Source organism: Tachyglossus aculeatus, chromosome 14 (assembly GCF_015852505.1).
Source record: "Tachyglossus aculeatus isolate mTacAcu1 chromosome 14, mTacAcu1.pri, whole genome shotgun sequence".
Lineage (NCBI taxonomy): Eukaryota > Metazoa > Chordata > Mammalia > Monotremata > Tachyglossidae > Tachyglossus > Tachyglossus aculeatus.
The window spans coordinates 54,382,350-54,397,710 of NC_052079.1; the positions used below are offsets into that span (position 1 = coordinate 54,382,350).

General features: G+C 47.4%; 1 protein-coding gene across 1 annotated transcript in view; it reads left to right on the plus strand.

Annotated features, from left to right (window-relative positions):
• Positions 1 to 15,361, plus strand: part of TUBGCP6 (tubulin gamma complex associated protein 6) — a 55,312-nt gene that overhangs the window by 19,421 nt on the left and 20,530 nt on the right. Inside the window, 5 exon segments of the mRNA XM_038756504.1 lie at positions 1,288 to 1,379; positions 2,573 to 2,712; positions 5,853 to 6,002; positions 14,498 to 14,579; positions 14,661 to 14,749. Coding sequence (XP_038612432.1) covers positions 1,288 to 1,379; positions 2,573 to 2,712; positions 5,853 to 6,002; positions 14,498 to 14,579; positions 14,661 to 14,749 — 553 coding nt within the window.

Here is a 15,361-nt window from a genome sequence, read left to right on the forward strand (position 1 = left end):
ACAACCTGATCACCTTGTGACCCTCCAGCGCTTAGAACAGTGCTTTGCACATAGTAAGCGCTTTACAAACACCATTATTATTATTATTAATAGGTGGGTTGAAAGAGAGGGAGGCATCGACGACAGTGCCAAGGTGGGGTCAGCTGGACTGGGGAAGTTAGAGGAAGAATCGGGTTTGGGAGGGAAGACGAGTTCGGTTTTGGACATAGCCTGAAGCGCCAGTGGGGCTTCTGAAGAGAAGTGTCCCGGAGGTAGGAGGAATTGTGAAATTTCAGAGAAGGAAAGAGGTTGGGGCTAGCATTAGAGGTGGCCATGGCAGCCATAGGGATGATGGGTCTCCCAAGGGAGGGAGGAGTGAGTGAGAAGAAGACCCTGAACTGAGCCCTGAGGGATTCCCCCCCCAACCCTACAATTAGGGGGTGGGAATCAGTGGAAGAGTTGTTGAAAGAGATTGAGAAGGGTCAGCCAGAGGAATAGAAGGAGAACCGAGTGAGAATCAATCAATCAATCAATCGTATTTATTGAGCGCTTACTGTGTGCAGAGCACTGTACTAAGCGCTTGGGAAGTACAAGCTGGCAACATATAGAAATGGTCCCTACCCAACAGTGGGCTCACAGTCTAAAAGGGGGAGACAGAGAACAAAACCAAACATACTAACAAAATAAAATAAGTAGAATAGATAGGTACAAGTAAAATAAATAGAGTAAAAAATATGTACAAACATATATACATATATACAGGTGCTGTGGGGAAGGGAAGGAGGTAAGATGCAGGGGATGGAAAGGGGGATGAGGGGGAGAGGAAGGAAGGGGCTCAGTCTGGGAAGGCCTCCTGGAGGAGGTGAGCTCTCAGTAGGGCCTTGAAGGGAGAAGCAGCGTGGCCTAGTGGGAAGAACACGAGCTTGGAAGTCAGGACCAGCGCTCTAATCCCGGCTCTGCCACTTGCCTGCCGTGTGACCCTGGGCAAGTCACTTAACTATTCTGTGCCTCGGTCGTCTCATCTGTAAAATGGGACTTATGACAGAGCCCTGCTGGGACAGGTTCTGTGTCCAACCTGATTATCTTGTGGCGCTCCCAAGGTCGTGGTTCAGTTTCTGGCACCTAGTAAATGCTTAACAAATACCATTGAAAAAAAAGCCAAAAAAACAAACACTATCAGCAAAACCAAACAATCCGGAGAGTTGCCAACATTTCTGAATAATTTTGAGAGCCAAAGATAGAGCCGCTGACGAAGTAGCTGGCCGATAGAACATTTTGTTCGTTGTGTCCTGGCGCTTTTCCCCTTAGGTTTATCTATGATTGGGTGTACAGTGGCGTGTTCAGAGATACTTATGGAGAGTTCATGATTCAGGTGAATGAAGAATACCTCAGCTTCAGAGGTACGTATATGAGTCCTTTGGAAAAAGAGCTATTTACTTACATTAAATAAATATAGCCTGTAAGGTCGTTGGGGCCAGGGAATGTGTTCTGTTGTTCTGTTATACTTTCCCAAATGCTTAATACAGTGATCCGCACACAGTAGTTGCGACTGACTGACTGGCAGGCTGGGTCTGGGTGTCAGGAGCCCTGGGTTCGATTTCAGGCCCTGCCCCGGGCCTGCTGTGTGACTTTGGGTAAGTCGCTTAATCAATCAATCAATCAATCAATCGTATTTATTGAGCGCTTACTATGTGCAGAGCACTGTACTAAGCGCTTGGGCAGTACAAATTGGCAACATATAGAGACAGTCCGTACCCAACAGTGGGCTCACAGTCTAAAAGGGGGAGACAGAGAACAAAACCAAACATACTAACAAAATAAAATAAATAGGATAGATATGTACAAGTAAAATAAATAGAGTAATAAATATGTACAACCATATATACATATATACAGGTGCTGTGGGGAAGGGAAGGAGGTAAGATGGGGGGGATGGAGAGGGGGACGATGGGGATAGTAAGGAAGGGGCTCAGTCTGGGAAGGCCTCCTGGAGGAGGTGAGCTCTCAGTAGGGCCTTGAAGGGAGGAAGAGAGCTAGCTTGGCGGATGGGCAGAGGGAGGGCATTCCAGGCCCGGGGGAGGACGTGGGCCGGGGGTCGATGGCGGGACCCTCCTCCATTTCCTTATTTGAAGCCAGGCCTAACCAAGCCTCCGTTTCCTTATCAGGATAAAGCGAGATAGTTGATGACAAAGGGCTTTGGAGACAGGAAAGCGCGTGACAGATTCAAGGTGAAATTAATTAGCTCCAGCTTTTGGATTCCACTTTCATTAGTTGTATAAATCTGGGGTTGTCATGGCGTATCGTAGAGTGTAAGCTTGTAGAGGACAGGGACTGAGTCTGTTTAGTTTTCTCTGTGCAGTGCCCAAATCTCCCCCCAACCCCACAGGCACGCACACTCAGGCACATAAGCACACACATTCAATCAATCAATCGTATTTATTGAGCGCTTACTGTGTGCAGAGCACTGTACTAAGCGCTTGGGAAGTACAAGTTGGCAACATATTGGTGTGCTTCATCGGTGAGTGTGGAGGATGGAGGAGGTGTTGGCAACTGGACTCTTCCCGACCGCCTTTGTTGGCCTTCTGCCGTCTAGATAAGCATTACTGGACCCATGGCTACGTTTTGATCTCCAAAGAAGTGGAGGACTGCGTCCCGGTGTTCCTGAAGCATATTGCTAATGATGTGTATATCTGCGGGAAGACCATCAACCTCCTGAAGTTGTGTTGTCCCGGGGTAAGTGCTTGCCTGTGTGTGTGTTTGTGTGTGTTGTGCCAGAAACCGCCTGCCGCGTGTGTACGTGTGTTTGTGTGTGAGAGAGAGAGAAGAGAGTGTGTGTCTTGTGCCAGGGAAAGTGGGAGTCGGACGGGGAAACCTCCTGAGGGCCCCCTCCTAGCTCCAGTAATGATGGTGGTATTTGTTAAGCGCTTACTATATCATCATCATCATCATCAATCGTATTTATTGAGCGCTTACTATGTGCAGAGCACTGTACTAAGCGCTTGGGAAGTACAAATTGGCAACATCTAGAGACAGTCCCTACCCAACAGTGGGCTCACAGTCTAAAAGGGGGAGACAAAGAACAGAACCAAACATACTAACAAAATAAAATAAATAGAATAGATATGTACAAATAAAATAAATAAATAAATAGAGTAATAAATATGTACAAACATACATACATATATACAGGTGCTGTGGGGAAGGGAAGGAGGTAAGAAGGGGGGGATGGAGGGGGGACGAGGGGGAGAGGAAGGAAGGGGCTCAGTCTGGGAAGGCCTCCTGGAGGAGGTGAGCTCTCAATAGGGCCTTGAAGGGAGGAAGAGAGCGAGCTTGGCGGAGGGGCAGAGGGACTGGGGGCATTCCAGGCCCGGGGGATGACGTGGGCCGGGGGTCGATGGCGGGACAGGCAAGCACGAGGCCCGGTGAGGAGATTAGCAGCAGAGGAGCGGAGGGTGCGGGCTGGGCTGGAGAAGGAGAGAAGGGAGGTGAGGTAGGAGGGGGCGAGGGGATGGATGGATGGACAGCCTGGAAGCCCAGGGGGAGGAGTTTCTGCCTGATGCGCAGATTGATTGGTAGCCACTGGAGATTTCTGAGGAGGGGAGTGGTATGCCCAGAGCGTTTCTGGACAAAGATAATCCGGGCAGCAGCATGAAGTATGGATTGAAGTGGAGAGAGACATGAGGATGGGAGATCGGAGAGAAGGCTGATGCAGTACTATATAATATAATAATATATATACTATATAATAATATAATAATGATGGCATTTATTAAGCGCTTACTATGTGCAAAGCACTGTTCTAAGCGCTGGGGAGGTTACAAGGTGATCAGGTTGTCCCATGGGGGGCTCACAGTCTCAATCCCCATTTTCCAGATGAGGTAACTTAGGCACAGAGAAGTTAAGTGACTTTCCCAAAGTCACACAGCTGACAATTGGCGGAGCCGGGGTTTGAACCCATGACCTCTGACTCCAAAGCCTGTGCTCTTCTCCACTGAGCCACGCTGCTTCTCGAGGCCATTTATTAAGCGCTTACTACATGCCAAGCACTGTTCTAAACGCTGCAGGGGATACGAGGTGATCAGGGTTGTCCCACGGGGGGCTCACAGTCTTCACCCCCGTTTTCCAGAGGAGGGAACTGAGGCCCAGAGAAGTGAAGTGACTTGCCCAAGGTCACCCAGCTAAGTGCCGGAGCTGGGATTCGAACCCATGACCTCTGAGTCCCAAGCCTGGGCTCTTTCTGCTGAGCCACACTGCTTCTGTGGTACCCTCTTCGAATCTGGCTCCTCCTATGCCCTCCTTCACAGAACCCCGTTGGGGCGGGCAGGGCTGACATGGGACGGCCGTCCCCCCCGATCATCATCAATCGTATTTATTGAGCGCTTACTGTGTGCAGAGCACTGTACTAAGCGCTTGGGAAGTACAAATTGGCAACCTATAGAGACAGTCCCTACCCAACAGTGGGATCCCATCCCGCTGGAGCTGGAGAGCGGCAGGTTCAAACCAAGTGCGTGGCAACGCTGTGCCCAGAGGGACGAGTTGTGCGGGTCCCAAGAGGGATGTGGGAGGAACCCTTGATGAGCCGTAGCAGGCTGGACCGCTGGTGGGAGAGGCAATCAATCAATCAATCAATCAATCGTATTTATTGAGCGCTTACTATGTGCAGAGCACTGTACTAAGCGCTTGGGAAGTACAAATTGGCATCACATAGAGACAGTCCCTACCCAACAGTGGGCTCACAGTCTAAAAGGGGGAGACAGAGAACAGAACCAAACATACCAACAAAATAAAATAAGTAGGATAGAAATGTACAAGTAAAATAAATAAATAAATAAATAAATAGAGTAATAAATATGTACAACCATATATACATATATACAGGTGCTGTGGGGAAGGGAAGGAGGTAAAACGGGGGGGGGAGACGGGGGAGGCGGGGGGGTTGGATGATCCCTGGGGGAAAGTCAGAGATGGAGAGGGGAGAGAATCAGGAGGGTGGGATGGTGACAATGGGGGTCAGAGAGGGTTACTCCAGGAGGCCTTCCCAGACTGAGCCCCCTCCTTCCCTCCCCCTCGTCCCCCTCTCCATCCCCCCCGTCTTACCTCCTTCCCTTCCCCACAGCACCTGTATATATGTATATATGTTTGTACAGATTTATTACTCTGTTTATTTATTTTACTTGTACATATCTATTCTATTTATTTTATTTTGTTAATATGTTTGGTTTTGTTGTCTATGTCCCCCTTCTAGACTGTGAGCCCACTGTTGGGTAGGGACCGTCTCTATATGTTGCCAACTTGGACTTCCCAAGCGCTTAGTACAGTGCTCTGCACACAGTAAGCGCTCAATAAATATGATTGAATGAATGAATGAATTAGACTGTTGTTGGGTAGGGGTCGTCTCTATTTGTTGCTGAATTGTACTTCCCAAGTGCTTAGTCCAGTGCTCTGCCCACAGTAAGCGCTAAATAAATATGATTGAATGAATGCGTATTATTATTATTATTTTATTATTAAGCGCTTAGTTTGGGCAGAGCACTATCAAACCAAGTCAGAGTGAGCGCGAAGCGCGGGGCCCTTGAAGGGAAGCGTGTTCCTATGATTGAATGAATGAATGAATGAATTAGACTGTTGTTGGGTAGGGGTCGTCTCTATTTGTTGCTGAATTGTACTTCCCAAGTGCTTAGTCCAGTGCTCTGCCCACAGTAAGCGCTAAATAAATACGATTGAATGAATGCATATTATTATTATTATTATATTATTAAGCGCTTAGTTTGGGCAGAGCACTATCAGACCAAGTCAGAGTGAGCGCGAAGCGCGGGGCCCTTGAAGGGAAGCGTGTTCCTCACGGGCCGGCGGCGGGTTTGCTTCCTCTGCAGCATTACATCTGCTCCTCGGATATTCCCGTCCCCCGCATCTCCGTCATTTTCTCCCTGGAGGAGCTGAAGGAAATCGAGCGGGACTGCGCGCTGTACGTCGGCCGGATGGAAAGGATCGCCCGCTACAGCTCCGTTAGCAAGGAAGAGAAGGTAAGCGGTGGGAGGCGGCGGCGGGGGGGGGGGGGGTGCGTGACAGAAGGAAACGGCTCCGGTTTCTCCAGGGGGAGACCAGCCCATCATCATCATCAATCGTATTTATTGAGCGCTTACTGTGTGCAGAGCACTGGACTAAGCGCTTGGGAAGTCCAAGTTGGCAATGTATAGAGACGGTCCCTACCCAACAGTGGGCTCACAGTCTAGAAGGGGGAGTCAGAGAAACAAAACCAAACATATTAACAAAATAAAATAAATAGAATAGATATGTACAGGTAAAATAAATAAATAAATAGAGTAATAAATATGTACAAACATATATACATCATCATCATCATCCATCGTATTTATTGAGCGCTTACTGTGTGCAGAGCACTGTACTAAGCGCTTGGGAAGTCCAAGTTGGCAACATATAGAGACGGTCCCTACCCAACAGTGGGCTCACAGTCTAGAAGGGGGAGACAGAGAACAAAACCAAACATAGTAACAAAATAAAATAAATAGAATAGATATGTACAGGTAAAATAAATAAATAGAGTAATAAATATGTACAAACATATATACATCATCATCATCATCATCATCCATCGTATTTATTGAGCGCTTACTGTGTGCAGAGCACTGGACTAAGCGCTTGGGAAGTCCAAGTTGGCAACATATAGAGACGGTCCCTACCGAACAGTGGGCTCTCAGGCTAGAAGGGGGAGACAGAGAACATAACCAAACACACTAACAAAATAAAATAAATAGAATAGATATGTACAAGTAAAATAAATAAATAGAGTAATAAATATGTACAAACATATATACATCATCATCATCATCATCCATCGTATTTATTAAGCACTTACTGTGTGCAGAGCACTGGACTAAGCGCTTGGGAAGTCCAAGTTGGCAACATATAGAGACGGTCCCTACCCAACAGTGGGCTCACAGTCTAGAAGGGGGAGACAGAGAACAAAACCAAACATACTAACAAAATAAAATAAATAGAATAGATATGTACAGGTAAAATAAATAGAGTAATAAATCTGTACAAACATATATCCATATATACAGGTGCTGTGGGGAAGGGAAGGAGGTAAGATGGTGGAAAGAGCCTGGGCCTGGGAATCGCAGGAACTGAGTTCTAATCCCAGCACCGCCATTTGTTGCCAGCTTGTACTTCCCAAGTGCTTAGTACAGTGCTCTGCACAAAGTAAGCGCTCAATAAATACGATTGATTGATTGATTGATTGGTCTGCTGCGTCACCTTGGACAAGTCATTTCACTGTGAGCCCACTGTTGGGTAGGGACCGTCTCTATATGTTGCCAACTTGTACTTCCCAAGCGCTTCGTACAGTGCTCTGCACACAGTAAGCGCCCAATAAATACGATTGAATGAATGAATTTCACTTCTCTGGGCCTCAATTCTCTCCTCTGTAAAATGGGGATTAAGACCCATGTCGGACAAGGAGTGTGACTGACTGGATTAGCTTGTCTCTCCCTCAGTGCTTAGTACAGTGCCTGGCACGTAACAAAAATCGTAAAAGAGAAGCGGTGTGGTTCAGAGGTCATGGGTTCAAATCCCGGCTCCGCCAAGTGTCAGCTGTGTGACTTTGGGCACTTCACTTAACTTCTCTGTGCCTCAGTTCTCTCGTCTGTAAAATGGGGATTAAGGCTGTGAGCCCTCTGTGGGGCAACCTGATCACCTTGTAACCTCCGCAGCGCTTAGAACAGTGCTTTGCACATAGTAAGTGCTTAATAAATGTCATTATATATATATATATATATATACACTATATATATATACTCTATGTATATAGAGTATATATATACTCTAGATATATATACTCTAGATATACTATATATATATATACTATATATAGTATATCTAGAGTATATATATCTAGAGTATATATATACTCTATATACTATATATATATACTATGTATATATACTCTGTGTATATAGTATATATATAGTATATCTAGAGTATATATATCTAGAGTATATATATACTATATATACATACATAGTGCTTAGTACAGTGCTCAGCACACAGTAAGCGCTCAATAAATACTATTGAATGAATATATATATATGAAAAGGGGAGAGAAGGCGTTGGATTTCGGGGGTGTTCTGGCACTGCTACTATCATTCCATCAATCATAAAAGATATATTATTTATCGAACGCCTACAGTGGGCAGGGCACTGTACTGAGTGCTTGGGAGAGTCCAGGAGAGTTGGTGTCGATGTGGTCCCTGCAGAAGCTTAAAAGGTGACAGGGAAGACAGACAATGAAATCATGCTCAGATTGAGGAAAGAAGGAAAAGGGGACAAATTCGGGAGTCACAGCGACTTCCGATTATCTTGCGTCTATCCCAGAGCTCAGCAAAGTGCTGGGTACAGCTCAACAAATACCACTTTTGTTATTTATTGTTTTATTTGGGAGAAAGCGTAAGAACGGATCGTAGGCACAACCAGCCAACGGGACACGGGTGCAGGAGTGGGGTGATCCCGTTGATCACAAACCACCACCTTCCCCAGCCTTCTACGGGTAGTGGGTTCCAGATTGAGGGGGTGGACTATTGAATGGACCGGTGTCCCCTCAAATGGGCTCTGGGGTAAGGATCTCAGCCTCGTCCTCTATTGTGACTGGGCCCCCCCTCTTCTGCGATCAATAATAATAAGAGTAATGGCATTTATTAAGCGCTTACTGTGTGCAAAGCACTTCAATCAGTCAGTGTTGTTTATTAAGCGGCAACTGCGTGCAGAGCACTGGGTTAAGCACTTCGGAGAGTGCATGATAATAATAGTAATAATAATAATGGCATTAGTTAAGCGCTTACTATGTCAAAGCACTGTTCTAAGCACTGGGGAGGTTACAAGGTGATCAGGTTGTCCCCCGTGGGGCTCTCAGTCTTCATCCCCATTTTCCAGATGAGGGAACTGAAATAATAATAATAATGATAATAATAATGGCATTCGTTAAGCGCTTACTATGTCAAAGCACTGTTCTAAGCTCTGGGGAGGCTACAAGGTGATCAGGTTGTCCCCCGTGGGGCTCTCAGTCTTCATCCCCGTTTTCCAGATGAGGGAACTGAGGCCCAGAGAAGTGAAGCGACTTGCCCAAAGTCACACAGCTGACAATTGGCGGAGCCGGGATTTGAACCCATGGCCTCCGACTCCAAAGCCCGGGCTCTTTCCACCGAGCCACGCTGGCCGGAGCAGGAGGGTGGGCAGCCACCATGGGGCCAGAGAGGGTCCGGCTAAAGCGGACGGGACCAGGACCTCTTCCCTGTTGCCCAGGAGTCGTCCATCTGGGAAGCTTTGGGACATACCCGGAGTCTCATTCATTCATTCATTCATTCAATCATATTTATGGAGCGCTTACTGTGTGCAGAGCACTGGACTAAGCGCTTGGGAAGTCCAAGTTGGCAACATCTAGAGACGGTCCCTACCCAACAGCGGGCTCACAGTCGAGAAGGGGGAGACAGACAACAAAACCAAACCTGTAAACCAAATAAAATAAATAGAATAAATATGTACAAGTAGAATACATTCATTCAGTTGTATTGATGGAGCGCTTACTGTGTGCAGAGCACTGGACTAAGCGCTTGGGAAGTCCAAGTTGGCAACATCTAGAGACGGTCCCTACCCAACAGCGGGCTCACAGTCGAGAAGGGGGAGACAGACAACAAAACCAAACCTACAAACCAAATAAAATAAATAGAATAAATATGTACAAGTAAAATAAATTCATTCATTCATTCAGTCGTATTGATGGAGCGCTTACTGTGTGCAGAGCACTGGACTAAGCGCTTGGGAAGTCCAAGTTGGCAACATCTAGAAACGGTCCCTACCCAACAGCGGGCTCACAGTCGAGAGGGGGAGACAGGCAACAAAACAAAACCTATAAACCAAATAAAATAAATAGAATAAATATGTACAAGTAAAATAAATTCATTCATTCTTTCATTCGTATTGATGGAGCGCTTACTGTGTGCAGAACACTGGACTAAGCGCTTGGGAAGTCCAAGCTGGCAACATCTAGAGACGGTCCCTACCCAACAGCGGGCTCACAGTTGAGAAGGGGGAGACAGAGAACAAAACAAAACATATTAACCAAATAAAATCAATAGAATAAATATGTACAAGTAAAACATATTCATTCATTCATTCAATCATATTTATGGAGCGCTTACTGTGTGCAGAGCACTGGACTAAGCACTTGGGAAGTCCAAGCTGGCAACATCTAGAGACGGTCCCTACCCGAAAACGGGCTCACGTTCTTATAGAGGTTCAGGATGATTTTAATGCAGTCGGGCACAAACCGCGCCTGACTCTCGAGGCCGCCGCCATACAGATCTTCGTTGAAGTTGACGCTGAAGAAATTGAAGTGGTATTTGAATTCGATGCCTTCAAGTTCTCCCACTTCTCCGGGAACTGCGAACCCAGAGGTCCGGAAACGGGAACGCCGGCGTCCTCCCTGACGACGGCGGGGGGAATTCTGCCAGGCTAGGGGTGAAGGGTGGAATGGAGTTTGGGGTCCATCACCAACACAACGCCGCCGAGAAACGTGAGAGACGGCTTCTTTGAAGAGCCACCTCCTCCAGGAGGCCTTCCCTGGCTCAGCTGCCCCTTCCTACCATCAGCCGCTTTTAGTATCAATCAATTGGTCATATTTATTGAGCACTTACTATGGCAGAGCACTGTATTAAGCGCTTGGGAGAGTACAGCACGACAGTATAATAGCCACATTCCGTGTCCACAGCGAGCTTACGGACTGGAACATAAGCCCAGTCACCCCAGCGTGTAGGCGAGTTCTCCACGCTTGCTTATTTATCATCATCATCATCAATCGTATTTATTGAGCGCTTACTATGTGCAGAGCACTGTACTAAGCGCTTGGGAAGTACAAATCCTACTGATCTTGCCAGTTTCGCCATCAGCAGCCACAGTGTCCGTGAACAGGTTGGGTCTCTGGGCGCTCTCCTTTGTGCCCCCGCCTCCGCCTTGTCTCACCCACGGGCCGACGTAGTTGTGGTTTTTGTTGTGGTGCTCGTTAAGCACTTACTCTCTGCCGGGCACTGTACTAAGTGTAGGGGTAGGTGCAAAATAATTACTCTGGACACAGTCTTAGTCCCCATTTTCCAGGTGAGGTAGCCGAGGCCCAGAGAAGTGAAACAACCTGCCGACCTAGTTGTGGTTTTTGTTGTGGTGCTCGTTAAGCACTTACTCTCTGCCGGGCCCTGTACTAAGTGCAGAGGTAGATGCAGAATAATTACTCTGGACACAGTCTTATCAATCAATCAATCAATCGTATTTATTGAGCACTTACTATGTGCAGAGCACTGTACTAAGCGCTTGGGAAGTACAAATTGGCAACATACAGAGACAGTCCCTACCCAACAGTGGGCTCACAGTCCATTTTCCAGGTGAGGTAGCCGAGGCCCAGAGAAGTGAAACAACATGCCGACCTAGTTGTGGTTTTTGCTGTGGTGCTCGTTAAGCACTTACTCTCTGCCGGGCCCTGTACTAAGTGCAGGGGTAGATGCAGAATAATTACTCTGGACACAGTCTCAGTCCCCATTTTCCAGGTGAGGTAGCCGAGGCCCAGAGAATAATAATAATAATGGCATTTATTAAGCGCTTACTGTGTGCAAAGCACTGTTCTAAGCGCTGGAGAAGTTACAAGGTGATCAGGTTGTCCCGTGGGGCGCTCACAGTCTTCATCCCCATTTTACAGATGAGGTAAATGAGGCCCAGAGAAGTGAAGTGACTTGCCCAGAGTCACACAGCTGACAAGAAGTGGAACAACTTGCCGACCTAGTTGTGTTTTTTGTTGTGGTGCTCGTTAAGCACTTACTATCTGCCGGGCACTGTACTAAGTGCAGGGGTAGATGCAGAATAAATGCTCTGGACACGGTCTTAGTCCCCATTTTCCAGGTGAGGTAGCCGAGGCCCAGAGAAGTGAAACAACTTGTCGACCTAGTTGTGGTTTTTGTTGTAGAGCTCGTTAAGCACTTACTATCTACCGGGCCCTGTACTAAGTGCAGGGGTAGATGCAGAATAACTACTCTGGACACAGTCTTAGTCCCCATTTTCCAGGTGAGGTAGCCGAGGCCCAGAGAATGATAATAATAATAATAATGGCATTTATTAAGCGCTTACTATGTGCAAAGCACTGTTCTAAGCGCTGGAGAAGTTACAGGGTGATGAGGTTGCCCCATGGGGCGCTCACAGTCTTCATCCCCATTTTACAGATGAGGTAAATGAGGCCCAGAGAAGTGAAGTGACTTGCCCAGAGTCACACAGCTGACAAGAAGTGGAACAACTTGCTGACCTAGTTGTGTTTTTTGTTGTGGTGCTCGTTAAGCACTTACTATCTGCCGGGCACTGTACTAAGTGCAGGGGTAGATGCAAAATAATTACTCTGGACACAGTCTTAGTCCCCATTTTCCAGGTGAGGTAGCCGAGGCCCAGAGAAGTGAAACAACTTGCCGACCTAGTTGTGTTTTTTGTTGTGGTGCTCGTTAAGCACTTACTCTCTGCTGGGTCATGTACTAAGTGCAGGGGTAGATGGAGAATAATTACTTTGGACACAGTCTTAGTCCCCATTTTCCAGGTGAGGTAGCCGAGGCCCAGAGAATGATAATAATAGTAATAATGGCATTTATTAAGCGCTTACTATATGTAAAGCACTGTTCTAAGCGCTGGAGAAGTTACAAGGTGATCAGGTTGTCCCGTGGGGCGCTCACAGTCTTCATCCCCATTTTACAGATGACGTAAATGAGGCCCAGAGAAGTGAAGTGACTTGCCCAGAGTCACACAGCTGACAAGAAGTGGAACAACTTGCCGACCTAGTTGTGGCTTTTGTTGTGGTGCTCGATAAGCACTTACTATCTGCCGGGCCCTGTACTAAGTGCAGGGATAGATGCAAAATAATTACTCTGGACACAATCTTAGTCCCCATTTTCCAGGTGAGGTAGCCGAGGCCCAGAGAATGGTAATAATAATAATAATAATGGCATTTATTAAGCGCTTACTATGTGCAAAGCACTGTTCTAAGCGCTGGAGAAGTTACAAGGTGATGAGGTTGCCCCATGGGGCGCTCACAGTCTTCATCCCCATTTTACAGATGAGGTAAATGAGGCCCAGAGAAGTGAAGTGACTTGCCCAGAGTCACACAGCTGACAAGAAGTGGAACAACTTGCCGACCTAGTTGTGGTTTTTGCTGTGGTGCTCGTTAAGCACTTACTCTCTGCCGGGCCCTGTACTAAGTGCAGGGGTAGATGCAGAATAATTACTCTGGACACAGTCTTTTAGTCCCCATTTTCCAAGTGAGGTAGCCGAGGCCCAGAGAAGTGAAACAACTTGCCCCAAATCACACAGCAGACAGATGGCAGAGCTGGGATTATTCATTCATTCAGTTGCATTTATCGAGCGCTTACTGTGTGCAGAGCACTGTGCTAAGCGCTTAGTGAAGTCCAAGTTGGCAACATATAGAGACGGTCCCTACCCAACAACAGGCTCTCAGCCTAGAAAGGGGAGACGGACAACAAAACAAGTAGACAGGTGTCAGTACCATCAGAATAAATAGAATTATAGCTATATACACATCATTAATAAAAAAAATAGAGTTGTAAATATGTACAAGTAAAATAAATAGGGCAATAAATCTGTGCAAACATAAATACAGGTGCTGTGGGGAGGGGAAGGAGGTAGGGCGGGGGGATCAATCAATCAATCAATCGTATTTATTGAGCGCTTACTGTGTGCAGAGCACTGGACTAAGCGCTTGGGAAGTCCAAGTTGGCAACATATAGAGACGGTCCCTACCCAGCAATGGGCTCACAGTCTAGAAGGGGGAGGCAGACAACAAAACAAGTAGACAGGTGTCAATACCATCAGAATAAATAGAATTATAGCTATATACACATCATTAATAAAAAAATAGTCATAAATATGTACAAGTAAAATAAATAGGGCAATAAATCTGTGCAAACATAAATACAGGTGCTGTGGGGAGGGGAAGGAGGTAGGGCGGGGGGATCAATCAATCAATTCAATAGGGGAAGCAGCATGGCTCAGTGGAAAGAGCCCGGGCTTTGGAGTCAAGGGTCATGGGTTCGAATCCCGGCTCTGCCAATTGTCAGCTGTGTGACTTTGGGCAAGTCACTTAACTTCTCTGGGCCTCAGTTCCCTCATCTGTAAAATGGGGATTAAGACTGTGAGCCCCCCCGTGGGACACCCTGATCTCCTTGTAACCTCCCCAGCGCTTAGAACAGTGCTCTGCACACAGTAAGCGCTTAATAAATGCCATTAAAAAAAAAATCAATCAATCGTATTTATTGAGCGCTTACTGTGTGCAGAGCACTGGACTAAGCGCTTGGGAAGTACAATGGGGAGGAGGAGAGGAAAAAGGGGGCTCAGTGTGGGAAGGCCTCTTGCCACCCTGCCTCGCGGCAAGACGGTGACCCCGCGGGCTCCCCCGCCTCTCTTTCAGGGGCTGCGCATGGACATCGCCAAGCAAGAGCTAGCCACCCACGCCCGCGAAGCCGCCAAGGAGGCCCTGAAGGCCGTGAGCGGTGAGTCCGGCGGCCGGGCTCCGGGCTCGGGCTCTGCCCGCCCGGGGCCCGCGCGCTGACCCGCCGTTTCCCCGGCCTCAGATCGGCAGACGGCCGCCAGGATGGCCCTGGACGCCAAGAAGCGCCGCCAGTTCCAGAAGCTGAAGGAGCAGTTCGAACGGGACCGGGAGGTATCCGGGGCGGGGGGCGGCCGCAGGCGGGGTCCTAGAGTCCCAGCTCGCTCTCTCCCTCCCTTCAAGGCCCTACTGTAGAGCTCACCTCCTCCAGGAGGCCTTCCCACACTCAGCCCCTTCCTTCCTCTCCCCCTCCTCCCCCTCCCCTTACCTCCTTCCCTTCCCCACAGCACCTGTATATATGTATATATGTTTGTACGTACTTATTACTCTATTTATTTTACTTGTCCATATCTATTCTATTTATTTTATTTTGTTAGTATGTTTGGTTTTGTTCTCTGTCTCCCCCTTTTAGACTGTGAGCCCACTGTTGGGTAGGGACTGTCTCTATATGTTGCCAGTTTGGACTTCCCAAGCGCTTAGTACAGTGCTCTGCACATAGTAAGCGCTCAATAAATACGATTGATGATGATGATGATGATGATGATGAAGGCCCTACTGAGAGCTCACCTCCTCCAGGAGGCCTTCCCACACTGAGCCCCTTCCTTCCTCTCCCCCTCGTCCCCTTCTCCATCCCCCGCTTCTTACCTCCTTCCCTTCCCCACAGCACCTGTATATATGTATATATGTTTGTACATATTTATTACTGTATTTATTTGTTTATTTATT